This window comes from Sturnira hondurensis, unplaced genomic scaffold (assembly GCF_014824575.4).
Source record: "Sturnira hondurensis isolate 20B ecotype Veracruz unplaced genomic scaffold, ASM1482457v3 Scaffold0007217, whole genome shotgun sequence".
Classification (NCBI taxonomy): domain Eukaryota; kingdom Metazoa; phylum Chordata; class Mammalia; order Chiroptera; family Phyllostomidae; genus Sturnira; species Sturnira hondurensis.
The window spans coordinates 1,902,362-1,924,977 of record NW_028079848.1 but is presented as its reverse complement, the minus strand read 5'-3'; the positions used below and the strand labels follow the sequence as shown (position 1 = coordinate 1,924,977).

Below are 22,616 nucleotides of genomic sequence, written 5' to 3'. Positions count from 1 at the left end.
AAGAAAAATGGGTGAATAGTTACTGTGTCTCGGATGATAAAAAGCATTAAAATGGTGTCTTCACTTAAATAATGAGAGTGAACATGGTCCCTGCTTCCCAGGGATTTGGGGAAGGTTAAATAAATCGACACGTTTAGGCGCTTTCAGTTGTCCCTGACACATACAAAAACCTCAGCGAGTGTTCGCTGTTGCTACAACCACCATAACCTTCATCAGCAGATCTTGAAAAATTAAGCAAAAGAAAGTCAGTTTAAAATGCTTTGCTTTTAGCGCTCTTAGCCATTCCTTGTCTGAATACAACCCTGTTTAATAATTCATTCTACAACTTTGCCGGGGATGATCCCATAAATTCTTTAAATATTCATAATGCCCCTTTTATTCTTCCTCAAAGAACTTGCCGCTCTCTGTCTTCTGCTGCCTCTTTGCTGCACCCCAGGTTCCAAGGACGGGTGACAGTATTTTTCTATGGTGTCTATCAATTGCCTGAGTCCCACCCGAGTTTGAGGGGCTCTCTTTTGAGGAGCTCTGTCTCCTCTTGGGCTTCGGGTTCCCTGTCGGCATATCTGTCCTGCCCTCTCCTGCATCAACATTATTCTCCTTGATCAAAAATAAAAAGAAAGTGGGCATGGAATGAGTCAAATTACCTGTTAGGTGAACACTATGTATCTCAGCAGTGGGTCTAATGGGTGCCTTTATCTTTTGGTCCTCAACACAACCTAATCATTCATGTTTCGGTACACACACGTGCTGTTTGGGGCTCCCTGTTTGCACCTTCCCGGCTCCCTGGACGTCTGCCGTGTTTACCTTGTTACAAACGGGTGCCACCTGCTCAGCCGCATTCCTGGTGCGGTGAGCTCACGGCGGCCCTCCCAGCGGAAGTAGCCCTGCAGTTTGCTCTCCTTCGGAGCTGTTCTCTCTCCTTTTCCTCTGGGCCTCTTTGTGATCGTGTGTCCACGTTTCCATTTACAAATGGCCCGTGCTGCATGGTCTATACCTTCCCCCTTGAAATGCTTGCCCCCCTTTTCAAGAAGTTCTTTTAAAGGCTTTTTTCAATCATTTTAAAAGTCTACCTTCACTGAAACTTAGTAAGGCGCCGACGAGGCCGGGGACTCTCCCAGGAATATTGTATTAGTACGGCCCTATCATTCAAGGTTACCGTTCTTTGCACAACAACAGGAAGCTGCATTGTGGGTAGTATTTAAATTCAAATAAGCAGCGTCTAGAATGGTGCTTCTGAGGCCTTGAACAATAAAATGTCAGGAAGGCTTGTTATAAAGTTATAAGATACCAGCTTCTAGCAAAATAAGTCTGAAACCATCTGATTGAATTGGCCCAATTCACCAAGAGCTATTATAAATAACATCTTGTTGACCCCCACACAGGCTTCCATGTGGGCTCCCTCCCCCCCTGTACCCTTAAATGTAGGTGCTTCGTGAAGGATCTGATTTTAACTCTCCTTTTGTTTTCCTAAAAATGTCTCCCGTCCTGCTCTGACCACCTCCTGCCTCAGCTAGCCCTTCCCAAACTCCCACGTCTGATGTCCGTCCATCCAGCCCCCGAGCTGCCCACCACATCGCCCCACCGGCACATTCCCGAGACACCTCCAACTTGCTGGAGACCTGCCAGCCCCTCCCGAACTTCCTGCGCCCGTCAGAGATTCCACTCTCCGACGCCCAGTAGACTTCTTCCTCTCCTGTGTCCTTACGTCATCGGTTGCAGGTCCTGCCAGTCTGCCTCCCTGGTGTCCCTGCCGTCCACACCCTCTGCTTCCTCTTGTCTGAGCGACCCTGGCCTCGTGTGTGAGCTGTAGCCTGATTACCCCCTCGAGTCCTCCTCCCTCGATATCTTCCACACAATGAGGGACCTTAAACTTCCTAAAATTCGATCTTCACTCCAGCGTTCCTCTCCCTCCGAACCCTCCCCTCGCTCAGTGAACCCCGACCCCCTTTTTCCTGTCCTTCAGCCCCGTCTCTCAAGGGCCTGGCCCGGTCCTGTTTGTCTGATTTCACTTCCCACTGCTCCCTGGACGGCACCTCGGATTCCAGACTTGCTGTTTCACATCGCGTCCCACTTTTCTGCTTCCAGACCTTCCAGCCCAGGACTCGAATGCCCTTTCTTCCCCAGCTCTGCAGCGACCACCCCACACCCTGCCCTCAGGGGCTGCCTCAAAGGCTCCCCGACCCCCAGCAGCTGGAAGCAACCCCTCAGCTCTCCCAGCGCCTTAACGACAGTGACCACTTCTTTCTTAAGCTGTCGCAACTTGTACAAATGATGTTCTTTCTTTGGGAGAATGTAAGCTTCTTGGCGAAAGTATCTGCTTCTAAATAATCTGTAACATTGCAGAAGTCCTAACATCACCTTGAACATGGCATTCGTAGATAAGGACCTAAAGCTTGGCTAAACCAATACTTAAATAACTCAGGATCAGTCCTGCCTTCTTGACAGATTCAGGCATTTTATAATATTAGCTGTCTCGGTATCAATAGCATCTCCAGAATGCTCCCAGTTCTAAGCACTGTGCTTACTTTAATAAAGTGTATGACGGAGTTGATATCAAGGGATTATTGATGGTCACAGCGACTTTATCATTGTAAACGAATTCATTTTCAGAATGAGTAAGAGGTGGCCTTTCCCAGAACAGGGCTTTGAGAGTGTCCCCGCTGCTGACAAAGCCTAAGTCGGACAGTGAACAATTCGGGCGACCGTTCTCCGAAGAGAGAGTCTCTACAGGTGAATGTGTTAGAAGTATACAGAAATATAAGGTATATGAGGAGGTGAACATCATCACTAAGCGTTTGATGTGTCCGGTGGCTAAGAGATGCACAGGCTCCTGGGGAACTTTGGGGAAGCCGGTGGCACATTCCACATCCGTTTGTTTCACGAGGGTTTGGGAAGGCACTAGCTGGCGATGATAACCTTGGGAAGAGCAGCCATGGAGCTGGGCACAGAACTGAAGGCTGACTTACAGTTTATGGGGCCACATTACTTTTCAATACCGCTGACATTCCTGTGAAGTTTGGCAGAAGGACAACTTGCTGTTGATGAATATCTTACGAGGAAGAAGCACTCCTTCCTTAGAGTCAACTCACACCTGGAACATCATAAAATCACCTTCTTCACCACCTGGACGATCCCAGCCAAGCACCGCATCACCACGGGAAGGACAAACACTGCTGTTCCTTAGCAACCCTTCCGTGAGCCTGGTGTTGCCCAAACACTGCAGACACCCTGCCTCCAGCCACAACGTTCCCCGCCTTGTTTCGAACCCGAGATGAAGCCAGCCCGGGCAGGCTCTGGACGGGGCGGGGAGGCGCTGCCGGGCCCAGTCATCACTGTCACACGGGCCTACTGTGTGTCCCTCTCTGGGGGCTGTCCCTCACTCCACGCCAGCGAGCAGGAAGCTGAAACCTGCTCCCTGCTACTGGGAGGCCCTTCCTGTTGCTGGCTGTAGGAGAAGACCGGAAAGGTCAGGAGGAGCCGGACTAACGTTTCACTCCAGAAAATGATGTCATCGATCAGCTAAGAGGGGAGAAGCTGCATTTGTGTTGCCTGGTTCAAATCCTGCATCTGCAGACACTCACCTCCTCCCAGGACCAGTGGAATCACAACTAAAACGTGCAACAATCGACTTGAAGAGCAACCTGAAGACTAGCTGAACAGAAGCCTTTTAACCAAGGATTCACAGAGGAAGCCACATTGAGACTGGTAGGAAGGGCAGAGACGTGAAAAGGGCTGGCCCCACTCCTGCAGGCGGTGGCTGGGAGGTTTGGGAGGGATATCTCAGCTACAGGGGGTCCCCCTGAGAAGCGTGGGGTCTCGACCTCATGCTGGGATCCCCAGCCAAGAGCAGCAGAACCAGGAAGAGGCACCCACATAACGTCTGGCCATGTGTATGTCCTCTTCAGAGAAGTGCGCATCCAGGCTCTTTGTCCATTTTTTAATTGGATAGTTTGGGGTGTTCTGTGATGTTGACTTACCTAAGCTCTTTATGAGTTTTGGATATTAGCCTCTTATCAGATGTATCATTGGCAATTATGTTCTCCTAATCAGTGGGTTATCTTCTCATTTTGTTGATAGTTCCCTTTGCTGTGCCAAAACTTTCTACTTTGATATAGTTCCACTTGCTTATTTTTTTCTTGTGTTTCCATTGCCCAAGGAGATCCGTCAGAAAAAATTAGTGCTGTGAGAAATGTTCCAGATTTTACTGCCTATGTTTTCTTCCAGAATTGTTATAGTTTTGAGACTTACATTTAAGTCTTTTATCCATTTGGAGTTTATTCTTGTGTAGAAGGTGGTCTAGTTTCATTTTTTTTGCACAAATCTGTCCGATTTGCCCAACACCATTTATTGAAGAGACTGTTTTTACTTCATGGTATATTCTCGCCTCCTTTATCACGTATTAGTTGACCATAAAGGCATGGATTTATTTCTGGGCTCTCTCTTCTGTTCCATTGATCTTATGCCAGTACCAGGCTGTTTTGATTACTGTGACCTTGTAATATAGTCTGATATCACTAATTATCAGAGACACAAATTAAAACCACAATGAGCTAGCACCTCACACCTGTCAGAATGGCTGTCATCAATAAATCCATGAACAACAAGTACTAGCAAGGATGTGGAGAAAAGGGGACCCTTGTGCATTGTGGGTTAGAATGCAGATGGGGACAGCCCCTGTGGAAAGCAGTACGGAGCATCCTCCCAAAATGAAAAATGGATCTGCCTTATGACCCGGAGACTCCACTGCTGGAAATATATCCAAAGGAACCCAAAGCCCACCAATTTGAAAGAACATGAGCACCCCTATGTTCGTTGCAGCGTTATTTACAATCACCAAGATTTGGAAGCAGCTCAAGTGTCCATCGATAGACGAGTGGATAAAAAAGCTGTGACACATTTGCACAATGAAATATTACTTGGCCATAAAAAAAAGAAGGAAAGCTTACCCTCTGTGACAGCACGAATGGACCTGGAGAGTATTACACTGAGTGAAATAAGCCAATCAGAGAAAAACAAACACCGTACGGTTTCACTTATGTGTGGAATCTAATGGACAAAACAAACTAACAAACAAAATAGAAACACAGTTATAGACAGAAAAAACTGACAGTCATCAGTGGGGAGGCAGTTGTAGGACTAGATGAAAAAGGTGAAGAGATTAAGAAAAAAAACAGTGCGGTGATGAGCAGAGGGAAAGGGGGTGGTAGCAGAGGGGAGGGGCGGAATTAAGGGTGACGGGAGGAGACTCAGTTGGGGTGATGAACACACAACATAGATAATGTATTATACAATGATACACCTGATGCCTGTGTGTAATAACAGTAATTTATATGACGATAACCAATGTCATCCCAATAAATTCTACCGTAATTCTAATTAATTAATTTAACGTAATTGCACATTTTGAGAGACCAGCCTGACTGTATCTGCTAGCAGAGGTCACTGTCCTTCACTGGTTCTCCACCAGTGTGATTTTTACACACACACACACCCCCACACCCTTCCCCCCAACCCACCCCCCTCGCCTCCTGGACTATTTGGCGATGACATTATTTTCACAGTGTGGGCATGCTGCTGTTGTCAAGAGGTTAGAAACCAGGGTTTCTGCTAAAATCCTGCCACACAGAGGACAGCACCCAGGAAACAACAAAAGATGACCGTGCCCCCGATGTTCCCAGTACAAGGTGGTACAACTGAGGTGTGGAAGAAATCCTATTATCTGTATGGGCCTTTAAAGAGAGACTAGGACCATCGTCCTGACGATAAGGATGCCAGTAATTATGATTGAAAATCAGTACAAACTTTTCAGGATGCAAATTGGGCAAAGAGGAGAAACACACCTCCCTGGTAAGTGTGTTTCTGGGAAGAGGCGGGGCGGGGGGGTGGGTGGGTGGCAGGCAAATGTTTGATCGTAGCCATGGTTCTGCACGTGGGCAGTGCCCACTAAGGACAGGGGCCTCCTGGAGCCGTGGGAGGTGGCCTGGCCGCGTCTGTGACTCATGCTGGGGAAGAGCAGGACTCGACAGGGCAAAAGACCGGCAGGTTTGAGACTCCAGAAGTGGCGGTGGCAGGGCCTTGACTAACAGGACACAGGGGTGACCTCAGGCTCCCCGTTCTCCAGCTGAGGCTGAGGCTGTGTGGCCTGGGCTGGGAGCGTCCTTGCATCAGGGTGGGTGGCAGCCGTGTCCTTCCCTGGACAACGCTGCCCCAGGGGCAGGGGCGCAGGCCTGGGCACAAGGGTGAAGATCACCCGCTTTCTCCCTAAAGGCACCAGTGCTCTGGGCCTGAGCGCTGTCTCTGGCTGTGCGGGGGTCCCACACCAGAGTGGTGCGGCGAACGTGGTTTTTCCTTTCTTGCGTTGGCTGAGAGCCTTCAGCATGGCCTCCTCGGCACTGGGGTCAGGGCGCTCGTGAGTGGGTGGGTGGACACGTGAGAGAGAAGCTCCCTCTGTGCTCAGGAGAAGCAATTTGGATGGTCACTGGGCTCCAGATGTGCCAGGCGGGTAGCGCTAGGCTAACGGTTAGCATCAGAGCTCAAGGACAGAGAGTGGGGTGGTGGCACACGGGGACCCTCTGTGCGCGGGACCCTGCACCAGCCAGGCCAGCGTCTCGCACACAGGAGAACTCTCTGAGGCTGGGGAGCCCCAGCCTCCCACTGCGGGCCCCAGGCCCTCGGCTCAGGCATCAGGGCCCAAGGGGCCTGGACTTACATACTTGACTTTTAAAGGGAGCAAATACAATCATTCCTACCGGGTTCTGAGAACTACAAAATTGACAAAATGGCACTTTCATTATACATGTGAACATCATGCACTTGAATGCTCTTTTAAGGAAAAACAAAGGATTTACTTCTACTAGTAAAGGGGATTCGCGTCTCGTTCTTCTCAAAGGGTCACTGTTTGGGATTTTGCTCTTACGGAAGTGGTGAGATTCATTCAGGACTTTATGGTTTAGCACCGACAATATTGCTTTAACGTGGACTCTCACGTAATTCTCAGCCTTCGTCTGTCCATGGATAGATTGTGTTCTCTCTGAACACTAACATTGTTTCTCCCCTTTCATTTCTGCTGATAATGTTGGCTTGGAACGAGGCACGTTTTCCATAGCAGTTGGAAACATCCAAGTTCAAAGACAAAGCATCCAAAGGTTCTGGAGAGCTGGTTCCAGCGCTTAGGTTTGAAGGTTGCTGCAAGGTGGAGTGAGTCAATCTCTTCTCGAGAAAACCCCCCTCCAGAGCTCACGCAGGAGGCGGCCGCTGGCCGCCCGAGTGCTGGGCTGGGGGGTGGACAGAGGGTAAAAGCCTGCTGTCCGTCCAACCCAAGGGCAGGCGACAGAGTCCTTCCGGATCCGAGGGGAGCAGCTGAATGGTGAGGACACTACGTGGACCCTCAGCAGGGAAAAGCAGAAGGTTTCTGAGGCCAGGGACAGGCTCACCGTCTTGGGACACAGGGGCGCGGCCAGCCGGTGGGCACTGGGGCTTGAGATCCCTTAGGCTCCACTCACTGATGCTTTATTTATTCTTTCTTTCTTTTTCTTTTTCCTTTCTTCCTTCCTTTTTTTTTCACTCACTCCTTAAGGGATGACCCCCACGTAGTACATGACTTTGAAAACAGAAAAACTCCTATGGTATAATTTTCTTCATAGACACGTTTCAGGACAAAATGATCTCATAGGTCTCCAACATATTTCTTAAGGTGGCAACAGCATCGAATGGGATGGTCTGACACCCCGGGCGTGGATTTCGTACAATGTACTTTATTCGGACGCCCACACCCTATCTGCAACAGCGCCCATCGGGTGTCATTCTGGTTTGAGGCTAATGACCCTCTGACAAACCAGTCTTCTGCTGGTAAGGTACAGGCCCAAGGGAGTAAATCACCCAGGTGCTCTTACTTGTAAATCAGCACCTTGAATAGTGAAAGCCTGTTTTCACCGCCATGGAAGACGCCTGTTTCTTCGCCGCAGGCACCAAGACGTGATGAGTTTCACTAGTTAGTGGGCATCCAAGATGGGCCTGTATCGGTGCTATTCCACTGAGACTGAGTTTGCAGCGGACGGGAAGAATGACCAGATATTTTTGATTGTCACCGCCTGGGGTCCTGCTGGCACCCAGTAGGTAGCGGCCAGGGACGCTGCTAAACATTCTCCCCCAGGACAGCCCACCACAACACAACCAGGGGTGTGTTTATTGGGGCCACCCAAAATTCACAGAGAATAAACAATTCATGGGGGACAACAAAGGGAGCTGACATTAAAGATGTCTTTATGACGTCATCCTATTCAATAATGCTGTATGAGTTGTATTAATTCAAGTTTGTGGGGCCCCCGGGGATCTTTTACAGTTTTCTTGTTGATATTTTATGTGAAGTTCACTCGGAGGTATTTTAGTTTCTACTCTAACTAGGGCTCTTTCTTCCCTTTTATCTTCTAATTGTGATTTTTATATTCAGCTCCATAAATTAATAGGGGACTCCACTAATTGTTTCTCCAATTATCTTTATCATTTTGACCCAACTTTATTGGCGACTACTGGAATTTAATTCAGTTTAATATTTAAAATGCTAATAATAGTGGAGTCAACAAATACCCTTCCCACACTAGGCATACTATTTACTTTCGAGCTGAGATTAATATACTTTATCAAGTTAGGAAATTCTCCTTTCATTTATTTTATTTAAAAAATTTAGGGGGGGGGAATAAAAATAAATAAAAAATTTAAAAAATTAAAAATGTAGGGGGCAATAAAAGACAGAAAACTGTACTTGAACAATAATTCAATAAAAAAAAGAAAAAATTAAAAGTAGGGGGAGAGAGGAGAAAAAATAAAATAAAAATTTAAATTTTTTAAACAAGTGGTGAATTTTGGCAAATGTATACGAGCTTTCCCTTTAGATTTGCCAAGGAGATGAGGTGTGTGTCTCATAACTGTATCTTCCTAATACTGAACCGTCCTTGCAATACTGAAAACACCCTACACTTGGACAAAGTACGTATTTCTTCTGATGTACTCTGGATTCTGCTTCTAATTTTATTTAGCCTTCTTTTCCCCTAAATATTCTTGAGAGATAATGGCCTATTGTTTAATTCTTTTGGGGGAGAGTCCCAATTTTTGGTGGGTTTTGATTTCCTTATTATCTTGCCTTCAGAAAAAAAAAGAATTCGGGAGCTTTTGTTCTTGGGGAAAACATTAATCAATAAAAACCCAATATAAACAAGTAAAAACAATTATTTTAGTTTCCTTAGTTTATAAAACAGGATTTCATGTGCTGATGTAGTAATCACCACTTCAACTTAGTTTCTAAAGGAGAAATGAACAGTAAGTCTGAACTCCTAACTTAGAGTAAAATTTCTATATAGGCAAAAAAAAAAGGTTCTGCCAATTATTTGTTGTAGGAGCTTGGATTAGTTACTTCACTCCCTGAACTCGCTTTCTTCCCTCTCCTGTGGAAAAAAAAATGATTACAATGTCTCTTTGTAATGACAACTATGAACCAAAAGAGTTCCCCGTAAAAACTCACCGAAATGTTTGTCACACACGGTCCACTTAAAATATTACTAATATTTGCTCAATAACAGCCTCTAGTTCGAATGGAACGCTGACTCGGTAGTTTTTATTCCTAATGAGCGGATTTTATGCAAGGAAAAGAACTAGCCCATGCTTGCTGCCTAGCCTTTTTCCCCCCAAAAGAGCGGTTTAGGGGATGTAAGAGAAGAGCACTGTGGAAGTCCCATATGCTGCTTCCTTCCAACCCCCAGGAGCTGGAGAGCAACCTGTTTTTTTCCTTCAACAAAAGTACCTGGGCTCGCACACCAAAGAGGAGCTTTTTATCTTCAAAGAAGTCACATGGGGGGGGGGGGAAGCCGTGTGCGCTTATTTCAGTGAGGCGGCCAAATATTTCTGGAACTCTTCCTTCTAAATTACCCTCTGAGCCTGCTTCGAATTCTTTTCGATGTCTTCATTGGCAACCAACGTCTATACTTTGGGAGTTCTTAATTTTAAAAGCAGATTGAAAACCAACCCTTATAAATAAGAGGGAGGAGAATACCCTGTCTGAATTTTTTTTTTTTTAGAGGAAGCAAGGAAGGCCCTTTTCGCACAGCTTGTAAACTGTCTCAGATCATTCTGGGCAGGGACTCTCTAAAACATTTCAGACCCGTGGAAGCATTATGAGAATTACCACGTTGCTTTCTGTGTGACTAACAGGTTATGTGTTTATTTAGTTAATATCCCTAAACAAATAATTCTAGAACTCTCTGCATAAGCACTGTTCTAGAAACTTCCGTAGGTGTTAGCTCACTTAATGCTCGTCCTTCACGAGGCAGACGGTTTCACTGCCCACGTTTCGTAAACGGGGTGATTAAGGCACCGAGAACTGAAGAATCTTGTCCAAGGACACAAAGCGGGTAAATGCCGAAGGCAGAATTTGAACCCAGGCTGTTTAGCATACCTGCTGGGTTTTTTTCTAAGAAGTACAACCCATGTGCATTAACAGCTGTGCTTTCTGGGTTTGGGGAGGTAATGCGATGTAAACCTGGTGAAGGATACTGTATCTCGCCGTGATAATTTTTAACCGCAGGGAAAAAGCCCTCTGAGGGTTGACAGGCATTCCCCGAGCCCCTCTTTCTCCACTGTCGTCCCACAGCAAGTTCCCCAAGGAGGTCGGTGTCCCCGTTCCAGCTTCCAGAGCCCTGTCCTGTTTCCCCGCATCAACAGACCTTTGACAACACTTCACCCTCACGCGCCAGGAGGCGTCCGTCCCCTCCCAAGGCTCCTTTCTCACGCCCCCGTTTGAAACGCCCCCCTCCCATTCACTCTTCCTACTGCACCCCTCTGTGGCTCAATTTTTTTCCTTTCATGAATATCTGTTTTTAAAATTTTTTTCAATGACAGTTCACACTGAACACCGTTCTGTGTCAGCTTCAGGTGCACAGCACAGGGACCCATCACACCTCCCAAAGCGGCCCCCCTCCCAGCTGCCTCAGGCACCCCCCCGCCCGGCCCCACCCATTGTGAGCCTGTCACCCCAAACCCATCAGCCAGGCTCCCCCCGCTGTGACCTGCGTCCCTGCGACTGTTCTCTAGCTACCAATCTCAACTCGGTAGCCCGATCTTGCTAGGCTAATGGGGGAGACAGAAAAGTGGAGAAAGAAAGGAAAGGCATTAAGTATTTTTAGGTTCTCTTTGAAAAAGCACCGTATCATTCTCCATCAGCAAAATGCTCTGAATGGCTCACTCCGCTCTCCTCTGCTTTGAAACAGGAGTTTCCAAAGCAGCTTCAGGCTGATGCCAACAGCCTGTCCCTGGCCAGCCTTTCGCTAATGACAGCAATGCCGGGGAAACACTGTTAAGCAAATTGGGGGAAAAATGATTATGCCGGAACTTTTTCATTTCAGGATAAAAGAAAAATACAGGAAGAAATCTCACAGAAGCGGCTGAAAATAGAGGAAGAAAAACTAAAGCACCAGCACTTAAAGGTAACTTTTGTCTTTCATTTCACGTCGGTGACTTTGTACTCAGACATCCCGATGGCCCCCAGATTCCAACAGGAAACTTAAACATAGTTCTACCAACACCCCAGTAACCACGGGCCGACCAGCCAGTGAGATTCACATAGGACGTGACTACTTTCCAGTGACCATGTAGAGAACTGAGAATATGCTATCGTAACTTGTTGCCCTTCATTCCTGGATTTCCTCTTTTTCTTGGATGAACTTGAGAATTCAGCCTTGACAGTTTGGCTCAGAGCAGTCTTGCTTAACATGCCACGGGGTGGATCCAGCTAGGAAGTCCCTTTTAAAATGAATGAAAGGCCATCCTTTCCCCAGGGGACGCAGGGCAGACACTGTCTGGCCTGGCCCAGGGGGCCGGCATTTAAAAGCTCGACGCTATGGATCCAATGTTTGGGGATGTTTTATTTTGTTTTGACAGACATGAGATCATAACCAAAAATAAAGCTCCATTCTAACATCAGGCGTCACTTCTCCTATAGGTGTGGTCATCTTGTAATGAAAGCACATAGAGTTTCCTCGGTTTCTGAGGTGGCTCAGCCAACGGGTCCGACCACCCAGCCGGCTCCGGGTGACTGGGCCACGGCAGGAAATCACTCACGGGCCAGGGCTGCCGTCCACAGATGCAGCAAACCCTCAGTGAGATCACGCTGTGTGTGCGTAGGGCCCACCAACTGGGGTGGAACGGGCTGAACCCAGCTAAGCCCATCTTCCTGAGCAACCCAGGAGCCACCTCTGAGCAGACCCCAGAGATTCCAATGGGCCTCGGTTTTCTGGCTCTGTTTGTGCCTGTGCTCCTATGCAAACTGGCAGTGTTTACAGGCATCATTCCAAATCACAGGGAGGGGCCACTGTCTTCACGGTGTCCCACTGAATGTATACAAGTCATAGACGTGGCCGAGAAATGCAGTGTGCGCTCCCGGGAAAATCAAAGAAACAACAAACAAACTTCACGAAGTTATTTCCGTGCAAGCCAACTGAAGTCCAGTCTCCCCGCCCAGGTGGCATGTAGGGGCTGTAGCCCCCCCTGAGAGGCACTGCCTGTCCCTCTTCCTGTGCATTCGCTACCACCCTAGTCCGTCGGAAATAAAATCAAGGTAAATTGTTCAAATGCTGCCCTACTAAGATTTCCTTGGCACCTCTGACCTCAGAAGATAACTCCTGACCTTTGGTCACTCACTTACTGAGTGACCAGGGCACGGGGATAAAGACCCTCCAGCTGCAAAGCAGCTGTCCAGGTGCACCCCCTTGAACCCGGAAAGCGTGACAGTGACAGGACACCCTGGGACGAGGCTGCTCCTCCGTGTCCGAGCTGTGTCCTGGGCACTCGTCAAATTCCAGGCCCCCGCCCCCCGCCGCCTCCACCAGAGCCCACCGGGCTTCCTCTTTTCTGCAGATTACAATGTCACAGAACATTTATTTGTAGTCCACATCACATGTTCAAAAAATCTGAAGACCGCTGCCTTAAAATAACCATCCTTTGGTGATTATCCAGCACAATCACCCTTACTTACTTTTTTAAATTCAGAGACATTCATATGCCAGTAGTATCAATTCTAGCATCTGTTGAAAGGAAACAAAAATTCCTCTTACTTGATCCCCTTTATGGTGTAAAGAGAAAGAAGTCCCAGAAAAATAAAGAAAAGTTTCCATTCTCACTGTTGGAGACAAGGTGAGCCCTCAACCAATGATTACTGAGCAGGTGATTTACACCAGGGTGTTAAGCAGCCAGGGCACTTTCCCTCCGGAACAAAAGAGAAATGCACACTCTTTGAACACAATTTCCACCTGTTTCTACTTGAGACGCACACAGGATGCTGGCTAAGCACCGCCTCCACCCCCACTCCCCCCGAAACGTGGTCACAAGTCTCTTTCGTTTGCTCCAAGTCTTCTCAGGCTCAGGTCCAGGAATGCCGTTCTTTCCAGCAAATCCAAGGCGGGTTTCTTTCCATGTGATGGAATATAAATCTTTTCCCTCTTGTTTAAGTTGACAAAAACTCCACTCACCAACATTTACCGATCAGTGAATTCTGTGCATTGTATTATCGGGAAAAGTAGAGGGCTGGACTTAGGGGTCAAAAACCAGGGAAGTTCTCGGAACAAAGCAGGAGCACCCTGGCCAGGTGGCTCAGTTGGTTGGAGCACCGTCCTGTGCGCCAAAAGTCTGCAGGTTCGATTCCCAGTCAGGGGCCATATCTGGGTTGCAGGTTCAGTCCCCAGTTGGGGCACATATAGGAAGCAGCTGATTGCTGTCTCTCTCTCTCTCTCTCTCTCTCTCTCTCTCTCTCCCCCTCCCCTCCAACCTCTCTCCCTAAAATCAATAAAAACATAGCTTTGGGTAAGGACTGAAAAGAGAAGAAGAAGAAAGCAGTGATCATGAGTAGGCAAAATGACAAATATTGACCGCACAGCCTGAGACTAACATTGAATTAGTTTGAGATATAACGGCGATCCTTTGTTTTGCCCACCATTCCAAACATCCCCTCAAGAGACTTTTTTGGGAGCAGCGGCTGTGTACTGTTACTGGGATGAATACCAAAATGGCTTCAGAGAGTTTGTACTCTAAGGTCACGAGACACAACCCACCAACCAAACAAATCACCATAAAGCCCTAACGAGAGAATCCCTGCCTGACTCTGTGGACATGCGGTGAACATGGAGCGTGTGCCTGTGAGCACACGGTGCTATATGACTCTGAAAGGAGCCCTCTGGGGGTGAGGCCCGGGCCGGGGGCAGGGTGCAGGGAGAGGGCCCAGGTGTGTATAGAGAAGGAGGGGCCTGAACTAGAACTTGAAGGAGAAACGGGATTTAGAACTATTGAAACAGGCTTATGAAGAGTCAAGAAGGATGTGAAGAAAGAAAATGCCAGAGGCATTCAGGCAAGGCACGGAGAGAAAATCATTTCTCTTCGCCGTGCCCACCGAGATACACGGACTTGAGAGCCGTCAGGGATGCTGGAATCGTTGACCAATTCCCTTCTGTTTCCTGACCGCAGAAAAAGGCCTTGCGGGAGAAATGGCTCCTGGACGGAGTCAGCAGCGGGCAAGAGCAGGAGGAGATGAAGAGGCAGAACCAGCAAGACCAGCACCAGATCCGGCTTCTGGAACAGAGCATTCTCAGGTACGGCTGCGCCGCCACGCCTTGGGTTCGTGTGTCCCCACGTTGCGGGCACAGGAGCCGCTCCCATTTCTAGGGACCCAACCAGATCCCCCATTTGGATTTCTAGTAAAAACTAGGGTCACACGCCGGAAGGACGCGATAGAAATTTTACTGTCAATGTCACCGACGTATAGCAACATGAGAGTTACTTTGGAAGCACATATTGGTGACTTGGCTACAGCCCTCTGAGCCTGTTTCCTTGTCTATAAAATGGCAGCAGCCATGCCCGACTGTCATTGTCATTGAGAAGATGGAAAACATAGACGAGGAGGTCGTCACGAAGCAGTCCTCCTCTGCCCCATCCCCCACTCTCCTCTTAGGACAGGTGACAGTTGACAGGCGTGTGCACGTGGCCCCTCTCCCAGGCCCAGTCACACCTGTGGCATTCTGGAAGAGAAGACTCACAGGGCTACTTCACCCGCCACATTTTCTCTCATCCACCTCCCCGATCGTGTGGTCCCAGGCGCCAACCTCACTGCCCCACCTGCATCCGTGCCCATCGGACTTCGTCAGGGCCGAGGAGGCAATGTCCACCCTCACTGAGTTTTCTACCTGCCCTGGTTTCAGATGAGGTGGCGCAAGGGGACACAACTAGATGGCTGAGCCATGAGATGACAGCCATGAGATGGGTTGTTAGTGTTATCACACGGCAGAGACGGCACGGGAGAGGGAGGCAGGGGAACGTCAGAATCATTCTCCAGCCTGCACTCGGAAGAGAGATGGGGCTTCTCATGGTACAGCAACAACAGTTTAAAGCGTCCACGTCTTTGAAACATGGGTCACGCTCAACGCCTGGCTCATTGCGCGTGTGTTCTCTTTAGTGAGGGCAGCAGGAAAGACCTGGAGGGTCAGCGTCCCCGGTAGCTGCACCGTGACCGCGTTTTGTCCAGACTCGCCACACGGCACACACAGATCCCATGGCGCTAAAACTGACAACGCGGCAAAGAGCTCCCTCTTTCCCAGCTGACATTCATTTCGTATATTGTGCATTTCATAGCTAAAGTCACTGGCCGTCCCTTCTTACGGAGGTGTTTTGTAAATTCACAGTTCTTAAGAAGTTACATTTTGTCATTGAAATTTTTGTGTCTATAACCCTCTCAGCTGTTGGCTCAAACATAGAATGTGTGTCTGTCTGCATGGTAGATGACAAATATTTTAAAAACTAATGCAGTGAGTCAACAATTTAGAAAAACTTGCTTCTTCGTCGGATGACGCTCAGCAAGAGCTCCTTACCCAAGCCTGGCTCTGCTGGTTACAGCTCTGCTCACTCCCCCCATGGACCCCCACCTCTGCAGCAGTCCAGAGTCTCACCCCTGTAAAGGCTGCTCAGAGCAGGTGCCTCCTCGTCCCGCTCAGAGCCCCCCTCCTGGCACTCTTCCCACGGACGGAACCCTTTCTCTGCACCTGACGATGACTGTACTCAGACCCATTGCCAAGTTTGAGCTGCATCCTGAGTAACCCCGGGGAATGGGTGCGACCCCACGGGTTGCTTTCAGACCTCAATGGAATGCTCGGAGGAGCATGGGAGCCTCCAGTAGTAACGTTGGTGGTTTGTCTAGTTAGAGCTTCTGTATGACAGGAAAAAGGGAGAAGATGGAGGAAGAAGAAGAGGAGAAAATGTGTTTCCTGGCCACGGTGCCTTCCACATGCTCTTTCTATCTGTTGTCTCACTTCATCTCCCTAAGCCTGCGAGGCAGGTGTCCTCACCTTCACCTTCTACAGAGAGATTAAAGCACTCGCCGGTTAGGAAGTGGCAGGTCAGAGGAGAGCTCTGCTGACCCCCCTGCGTGTCCTACGCCCCAACAGGCGCAGCCATGTCTCCCAGGAAGTCCTTTCTCCAGGAGCTCCCCCCACGCTCGGGATGCTCCGTGCCACACTTCGCTGAATTACCGATGACACATCTGTTCATCACCCAAGGCCTGGCACCTCGGTACGACTTTATTCCCGATGTTCGGGTGCCTATTAACTCACCACGGCTCCTCTCGAACAAACACCGAATGTTGGCTGTCCCCAATGTAAAGAACAGAGACGGCCCTGGGTCTTTTCAGGTGGCCTCGTGCCGTGGACGAAGCCCTCGCCCTTAGGTTAAGCCACTTCACACTCACTGGAAAGACAGCATGCACGTCTCCATTCCACAGACGAGGAAACGGGCTCAGGGAGGTTGAGGGAAGTCATTAAGGTCACTGAGCCCGGGAAGGGGAACCTGGACCCCCAAGCATGTCCAGGGCCCCGTCCGTGCCCTCTCGCTGCTCAGTTGAAAGAGAGCTGTGAACACTCTGGGTAAATTAAGGCACCTCGTACCTCCCAGGAAACTGCTTTAAGGAACAGTCCTTACGAGATGTGCTTACAAAGATTTTGTTAAGGATTTGCATCCTTGTCCCCATCTCGTGCTTATCTCGCTGAGCATGTGCAAGGGACAGAATGTCCCAAAGCAACCGGCGAAGACAGAAAATACCTGTGCCTCATCCCTAGGAAGTAGGCTCCGTCACTGCCCGGCATTCCAGAAATCCCGCTGCCTAAGCAGCTGTCCCCAGTGACCAAACCTTCTCTTCTCGGTTATTTCTAAAGCTGCTCAATAATCAGGCGCACGTTTTTAAATGCAGTCTTTCTCCGAAACAACTGCCCACGATGCTGAAAAAGCTCCAGTTGCCGGCTAAACACGGCACTGTGTTTCCCTGTTAGCTCCGAATGGCCCCGCCAGCCCCTTCCCTGGGCAGAGGAAGGGTCCAGAACCCTCAGTGCCCTTTATCTATCACCTGACTCGGGTGCCCACCCAGGGGCGACATTTGCCCTGGTGCCAGCCCTCTCAGCTGGAGGATAAGATTTTAATAGGAGCATCAAAATAGCAACGTGGCTGTTAACTCAGTTTGTAGCGTGGTGGCCAGCCTTGGCCAAGGAAGTTTCCCTCCCTTCAACCTGCTTGGTTTTGTGAGTTGGACTCAGAGTCCAGCCTTTGACACTGGGATCCTGGCTCTGCCACCAGAAAACATAAGCCCAGCTATGTTCTTTCCTCTCCTCGGGCCTCGGTTTCCTTGTCGGTGACAGTGGGACGATGATGGCTATGTCCTAGGCCTGCTGTGAGTGACGCAGCCCCCAGAGGGCCCAACACAGGGCAAGTGTCCAAAAACACACATTCGATGATATTCCCTCTCAGGCGTCAAAAAGGCTGCCTGCAGCGCTGTGGACACATTTCCACCCTGTGGCCAAGATTTCTCATTTCTTTAGGCTAGTACAGAAAATCTCTTTCTTTGAGTGAACTGAGATTACCACCCAACGAGAATTTGAAAAGAACTGGTAGGTTTTCTTACGGCGTGGAGACTCGTGTGCTAGCATGAGTTAGCAAGAGTTCACTCAAAATTAACAGGAGTTAATTTTGACCACGCACGTGCTACAGGCCAGGCGCCGGGTTAAGCACTCTGTCTCCATCAGTTCACGGAATGCTCGCAACCACCTCGGGAGGCAGATAACATTTAAAGGTGAAAAACTGACATTTAGAGAGGCTAATTTGCCCCCAAGTCATACAGCTGAAGAAATGAAGAGCCAGGATTTCAAATCTGATTAAAAGCCTCCATCGTAACAACAAACTGTGGCCCAGCTACTACAGAAAACTTCTACAGCAGCTGAATCCTGCACATGCGATCCTTCTTGCCCAGCACCTGTGATTTCCAACCCGTGCTCTGATTTCACATTTGCACGTGTCACTTTGCACAGACACTCACATGGTACTCTGGCAGCTCCCCTGACTCACACTCGACCTTTAGGCAAAGCCTGTCTGCTTATTTATCCTCTTGCCTTTTCTTCCAAAGAGGCAGCATTTCTGAACATAAGTGGGTTTTTGTGCTTTTCGCCTCTGAGTCATGTTCTTAGCTTTGCAATGATATTAGTGGGTTGCCTGGCCCCCCTGATTGGTACCTTGGGAGGAAATGTTCCCAGGAGGAAGACAGTTCTGCGTCAACACAGTTTCAGTTGGCCCTCCAAATGAGCTCCTATGACCCCGACCACCAACCCGGGCACACGTTCAGCCCCGATCTTGGTCCAGACGCCCACGTGCACAGACTGCTGTGTCCAAAGGAGCTGTGCCGGCCACACCTGGGCCCCCTCTCCTCCCCAGCTGCCCTGCAGTCTCCAAACTGCCCTGCCTCAGGCTCCTCTCCAGACCCTTGCTCCTTTCCCCGCTGTGTCCAAAGACCTCTGGCTTCGGTGGAGCATGCAGAGCACTGGACAGAAATGTCAGAAGCAGAAAATGCAAAGAGGTTCATTTGCCGAGGAGAGCTATGCAAAGCCACTTCATTCTCTTTGAGAAGGGTTCTCGACCCAGGATGAAATGTTCTCTAGTAAGCGGTTTTAACATATTCCGCAGCACCCCTCCAACCCTCTGCCCTGGTTGGGTGAACTTTCCTTTCAATCCAAAGAGTAACCACCTTCCGCATACAATACTAGTGAAAAGGTGCTCGTGATGCACTGATTTCCACGCAAGTGTGCATGATGAGAAGGAGGGGGGCAGGCATGAAGGCAGCCCAGCCACCCCGCTAACCTCAGGGCCGTCCCTCCACGAGCGGGGGTGGTGAATAAGGACACTGGAAAACGCAGTCCACTCCTTGGTGTATACACCGCTCACCTACTCAACGGCTCAGAAGATGGTAGGCGGGCTCCCAGTCCACAAAGGAGCCCAAAGTACCGGCATCAGAACACAAAGACCAGAGGACTGTGGTGCTGGCTGTGGCTCACCGGGCTTTACACCTCTCTTGTTCCCACCCTCCTTGGACCCCTCCCTGATGCCCTTCTCCACCTGTGCAGGACAGCTGTACCTTAAGGAGACCTGTCTCCTCAAACACACAGAGGCACCCTATGTGGAGAATACCTATTCCCGGTGTTTCCGCCGTCCTGCTGACCTAACGTGATGTCCAGCGGCACACTGTAGGGACACAGGCAGGCTGCTGTTCTGGGACAGTATGAAGGGGAAGTGGAAGGGGGGGAAACAGGCAAAAAGGGAAAAAAAGAACTCCATTTGTTTCTTCCTCATAAAGTCGCCGTTGCCTAGAAACACTGAAGAAATTAATCCGAGGCAATTATATGACTCAAAATCACTCCAAGCATGTTTTTCACTCTCCATATTTAACTCATTGGTTTACCAGCTTTGCAATCATTCATCTGTTGTTGTTTTTAATTTCCCAGATATTCTGATTATTTTTAATGTGGGAGCTTTTAAAATTCAACAAAAGGAGCTAAGTAAACCAAATTTCCAGGAAAAAGAGGGAAGAAATCTATCCACCGCCACCCCAGAAATGCCTAATACAATACCTGGCACATAGTAGGAGTGTTACTACACAGCTTAATAAATGAATGAATGAAAAAATAGATGGTGAATGGACAGACAGATGAACGCATGGATGGACAGACTTGAAAACACCTCCGATTTAAGGGGGCCAGATGAAGACTACACAACGACTTGAACCTTAATGAACTGAAAAGAAAAGTCCTGACATTCTTTTTAAAATAAAAAAGAATAAACCCTCAACCATCCTGATTCAAGGTCAAAGTCATGCGGCAATGGTGCCCTGGTCAAGGAGAGGCAGTTGTTGGCGGCACATTCCAGCGTCTCCCCACCACCCGACTCTCTCTCCCATCCCCCTTTCCCACTCACCTGTTATTTCCTTACCCCTACCTCCCAGCAGTCTCTCTCCCCTACCTACCGATCTCATTTACATGTTAGTCCAAATAGCTTTAAATGGATACCCAGAATAAGTACCCTCCCACGCAGCAATAGGCTAAAAGGTAGATTAGAATAACTTCTGAGAGTCCTCCCCATCCCACTTCAATTCCATAGCAACTACCTTTTACAGAGCACCTATTACATGCTAAGCATTATTCTGAAAATAATAATCCTCTGAGGAAGTCTAATAGCCCCACGTCACACCCGAAGACACGGAAGTTGAGCCATGAGTCATGCATCAACCTCCCGGGCTGCAGACCCTTCGCCCACGCCTCGCCATGATTATTCCTGATTCGTTTCAATGACCGTCTGTGGAGGACCAGCCCCATGTTAAGTCTTTGGTCTTCCAGAGGGGATTTGAGCATCATAAACTTCTCAGAACAAGCTTTATTTGTTTCTCCCTCTCTTTAGCTGCTTTAAGTTTTCAAAGTGTTTTGTGTTAATTCTCTCGTTCCAAACAGTGGTAGCAACTTGAAACACAAATGTAAGACCCCCGGCAGGGATGATGTAGACCTTTGGCGCCAAGACACGAATAAGGAATGAAGGAGGAACTGAACGATGCAGGAAGTTGGGGGGACTTCCAGCTCAGAGACGTCCCCGCCACCCTCGCAATGTGCCTGCTCTACCCTGAGGCAAAAGTCCCTCCCTTCATGGAGACCACCCAAGGCTGACGGGTCCTTGTGGGTTCTACCCCTGTTCCTCGGTCTTCGAATAATAGAGGCCTGTTCTTGGTATCAAATGTGAACAATTAACACCAGGAGCAAAGCCAAAATGAAGTGGCTAGAAAGTCGGAAACACAGTGGCTGCCCTGTAATCCTGTTCGAGAAAAATGGGAAGGATTGAGAGGCACAAAGCTGGTAATTATGTCTAATAGAGAGAGTCGATGGCCGTATACATCATTCAGTACAGTTTGTTGTTTCATTATATGATTACAAGTAGGCTATTCACTAAGCGTAGTTCCCTCCCACAACTTATTTTTAAAAAAATAATAGAGCTTCCTAAATGCAAGCATAGGAACATTTGTAGTTAGCTTGACACGTCCCTGCTAGGAGTGTTGGAGGGCCACGTGGGAAAACTCAAGTCACCCACATAGAGGACAATTGGGACTGCTAGTGCACTCATTTAGCTCTTATTAAGTGCTGGGCACACACTACATGGTTCTCCACGGGCCGTAATTAAAAAACGCACACCCAGCCTCCGTCCTACCAAAGCGCCCAAGGAGCCCGGCATGAACCAACTCGCCACGCCAGCCTCCAGGGTGTGCGTATCTGCATCCATTTGAAAATTACCTTTGGGACTTACACAGGAAAGTGGCCGATGTCCTATAAACCAGTGTGGTTCCTTCGTATTCACTTGCCAAATATTATTCTGATTAAGGAGGCTCCCAATCTTATTGGGAGCAAATCCCAATCTTATTCTGATTAAGGAGGCTCACTTTTCTCCCAAAGCACTCTCTTCTGACATCACCTGCCGACACAACAGTTAATTGTAACAGCGTCATCACCGCCAAGGTGATTGTTAATGTTTTCTGCGTCCGAGCTGGTGACGAGACCCGCCCGTGCAAAAGCTCTGCCCGCGGAATCATGAATTCTTCCACTTTCCTAAAGGTCTGCTCTGCTCGCGATGGTCCGAGCAGACACATGCCTGTCTCCACGCTGGCCCTAGGTTAGTGTGCTGCTTCTCGCCGCCTGGGAGCCGCGGTAGTGTATTGCAGTTCGACTCATACACAGGCGGGATGGGACGCACTGGGTCTGGCTCGGGGCAAGCCCCCTGTTTGCTGTGCCCCCAGGCCCTTCGATTCTCGTGCAGGCTCCTGGTGGCATGCATGTGACCCTCTGCGCTGGCAGGTTCGAGTTTCCTCATTATTACGCACACACCTTGTGGCTGCAGCTGGTGGTGAGGCAGTCCTTGTCCTTCATGGGTGCAGAGAAGCATCCTTTGTCCTTTTTGATACACTTTTACTCCAGTCAGTGAATCAAATGTGCCTGCACGTAGTAAGTGCTTCATAAACATCTGTTAAATGTTTGATGAAATGTAGGGGACCCCTGTTGGGAAAAAAGGGCAAACAAAACAGCCTCCATTCTACTAAAGGACATAACTCTCAATTTGATTGAGAAAATATAGTGTGCTATTACCTTGAACCAAATTACCTACAAAGATAAAATATGTTTGCCTCATTAGTAATAACCGACCTGCCCATGACATGGGACCAACATGCTTCCGTTGGGACAACCCGA

The 22,616-nt window shown here is 48.8% G+C and overlaps 1 protein-coding gene across 1 annotated transcript in view; it reads left to right on the top strand.

The window, feature by feature from the left end:
• PALMD (palmdelphin) overlaps positions 1–22,616 on the top strand; it is a 46,189-nt gene that overhangs the window by 9,565 nt on the left and 14,008 nt on the right. The window contains exons 2-3 of the mRNA XM_037051352.1: positions 11,394–11,474; positions 14,503–14,627. Of these exons, the coding sequence (XP_036907247.1) occupies positions 11,394–11,474; positions 14,503–14,627 (206 nt within the window). The remainder of the gene's footprint in view (positions 1–11,393; positions 11,475–14,502; positions 14,628–22,616) is intronic.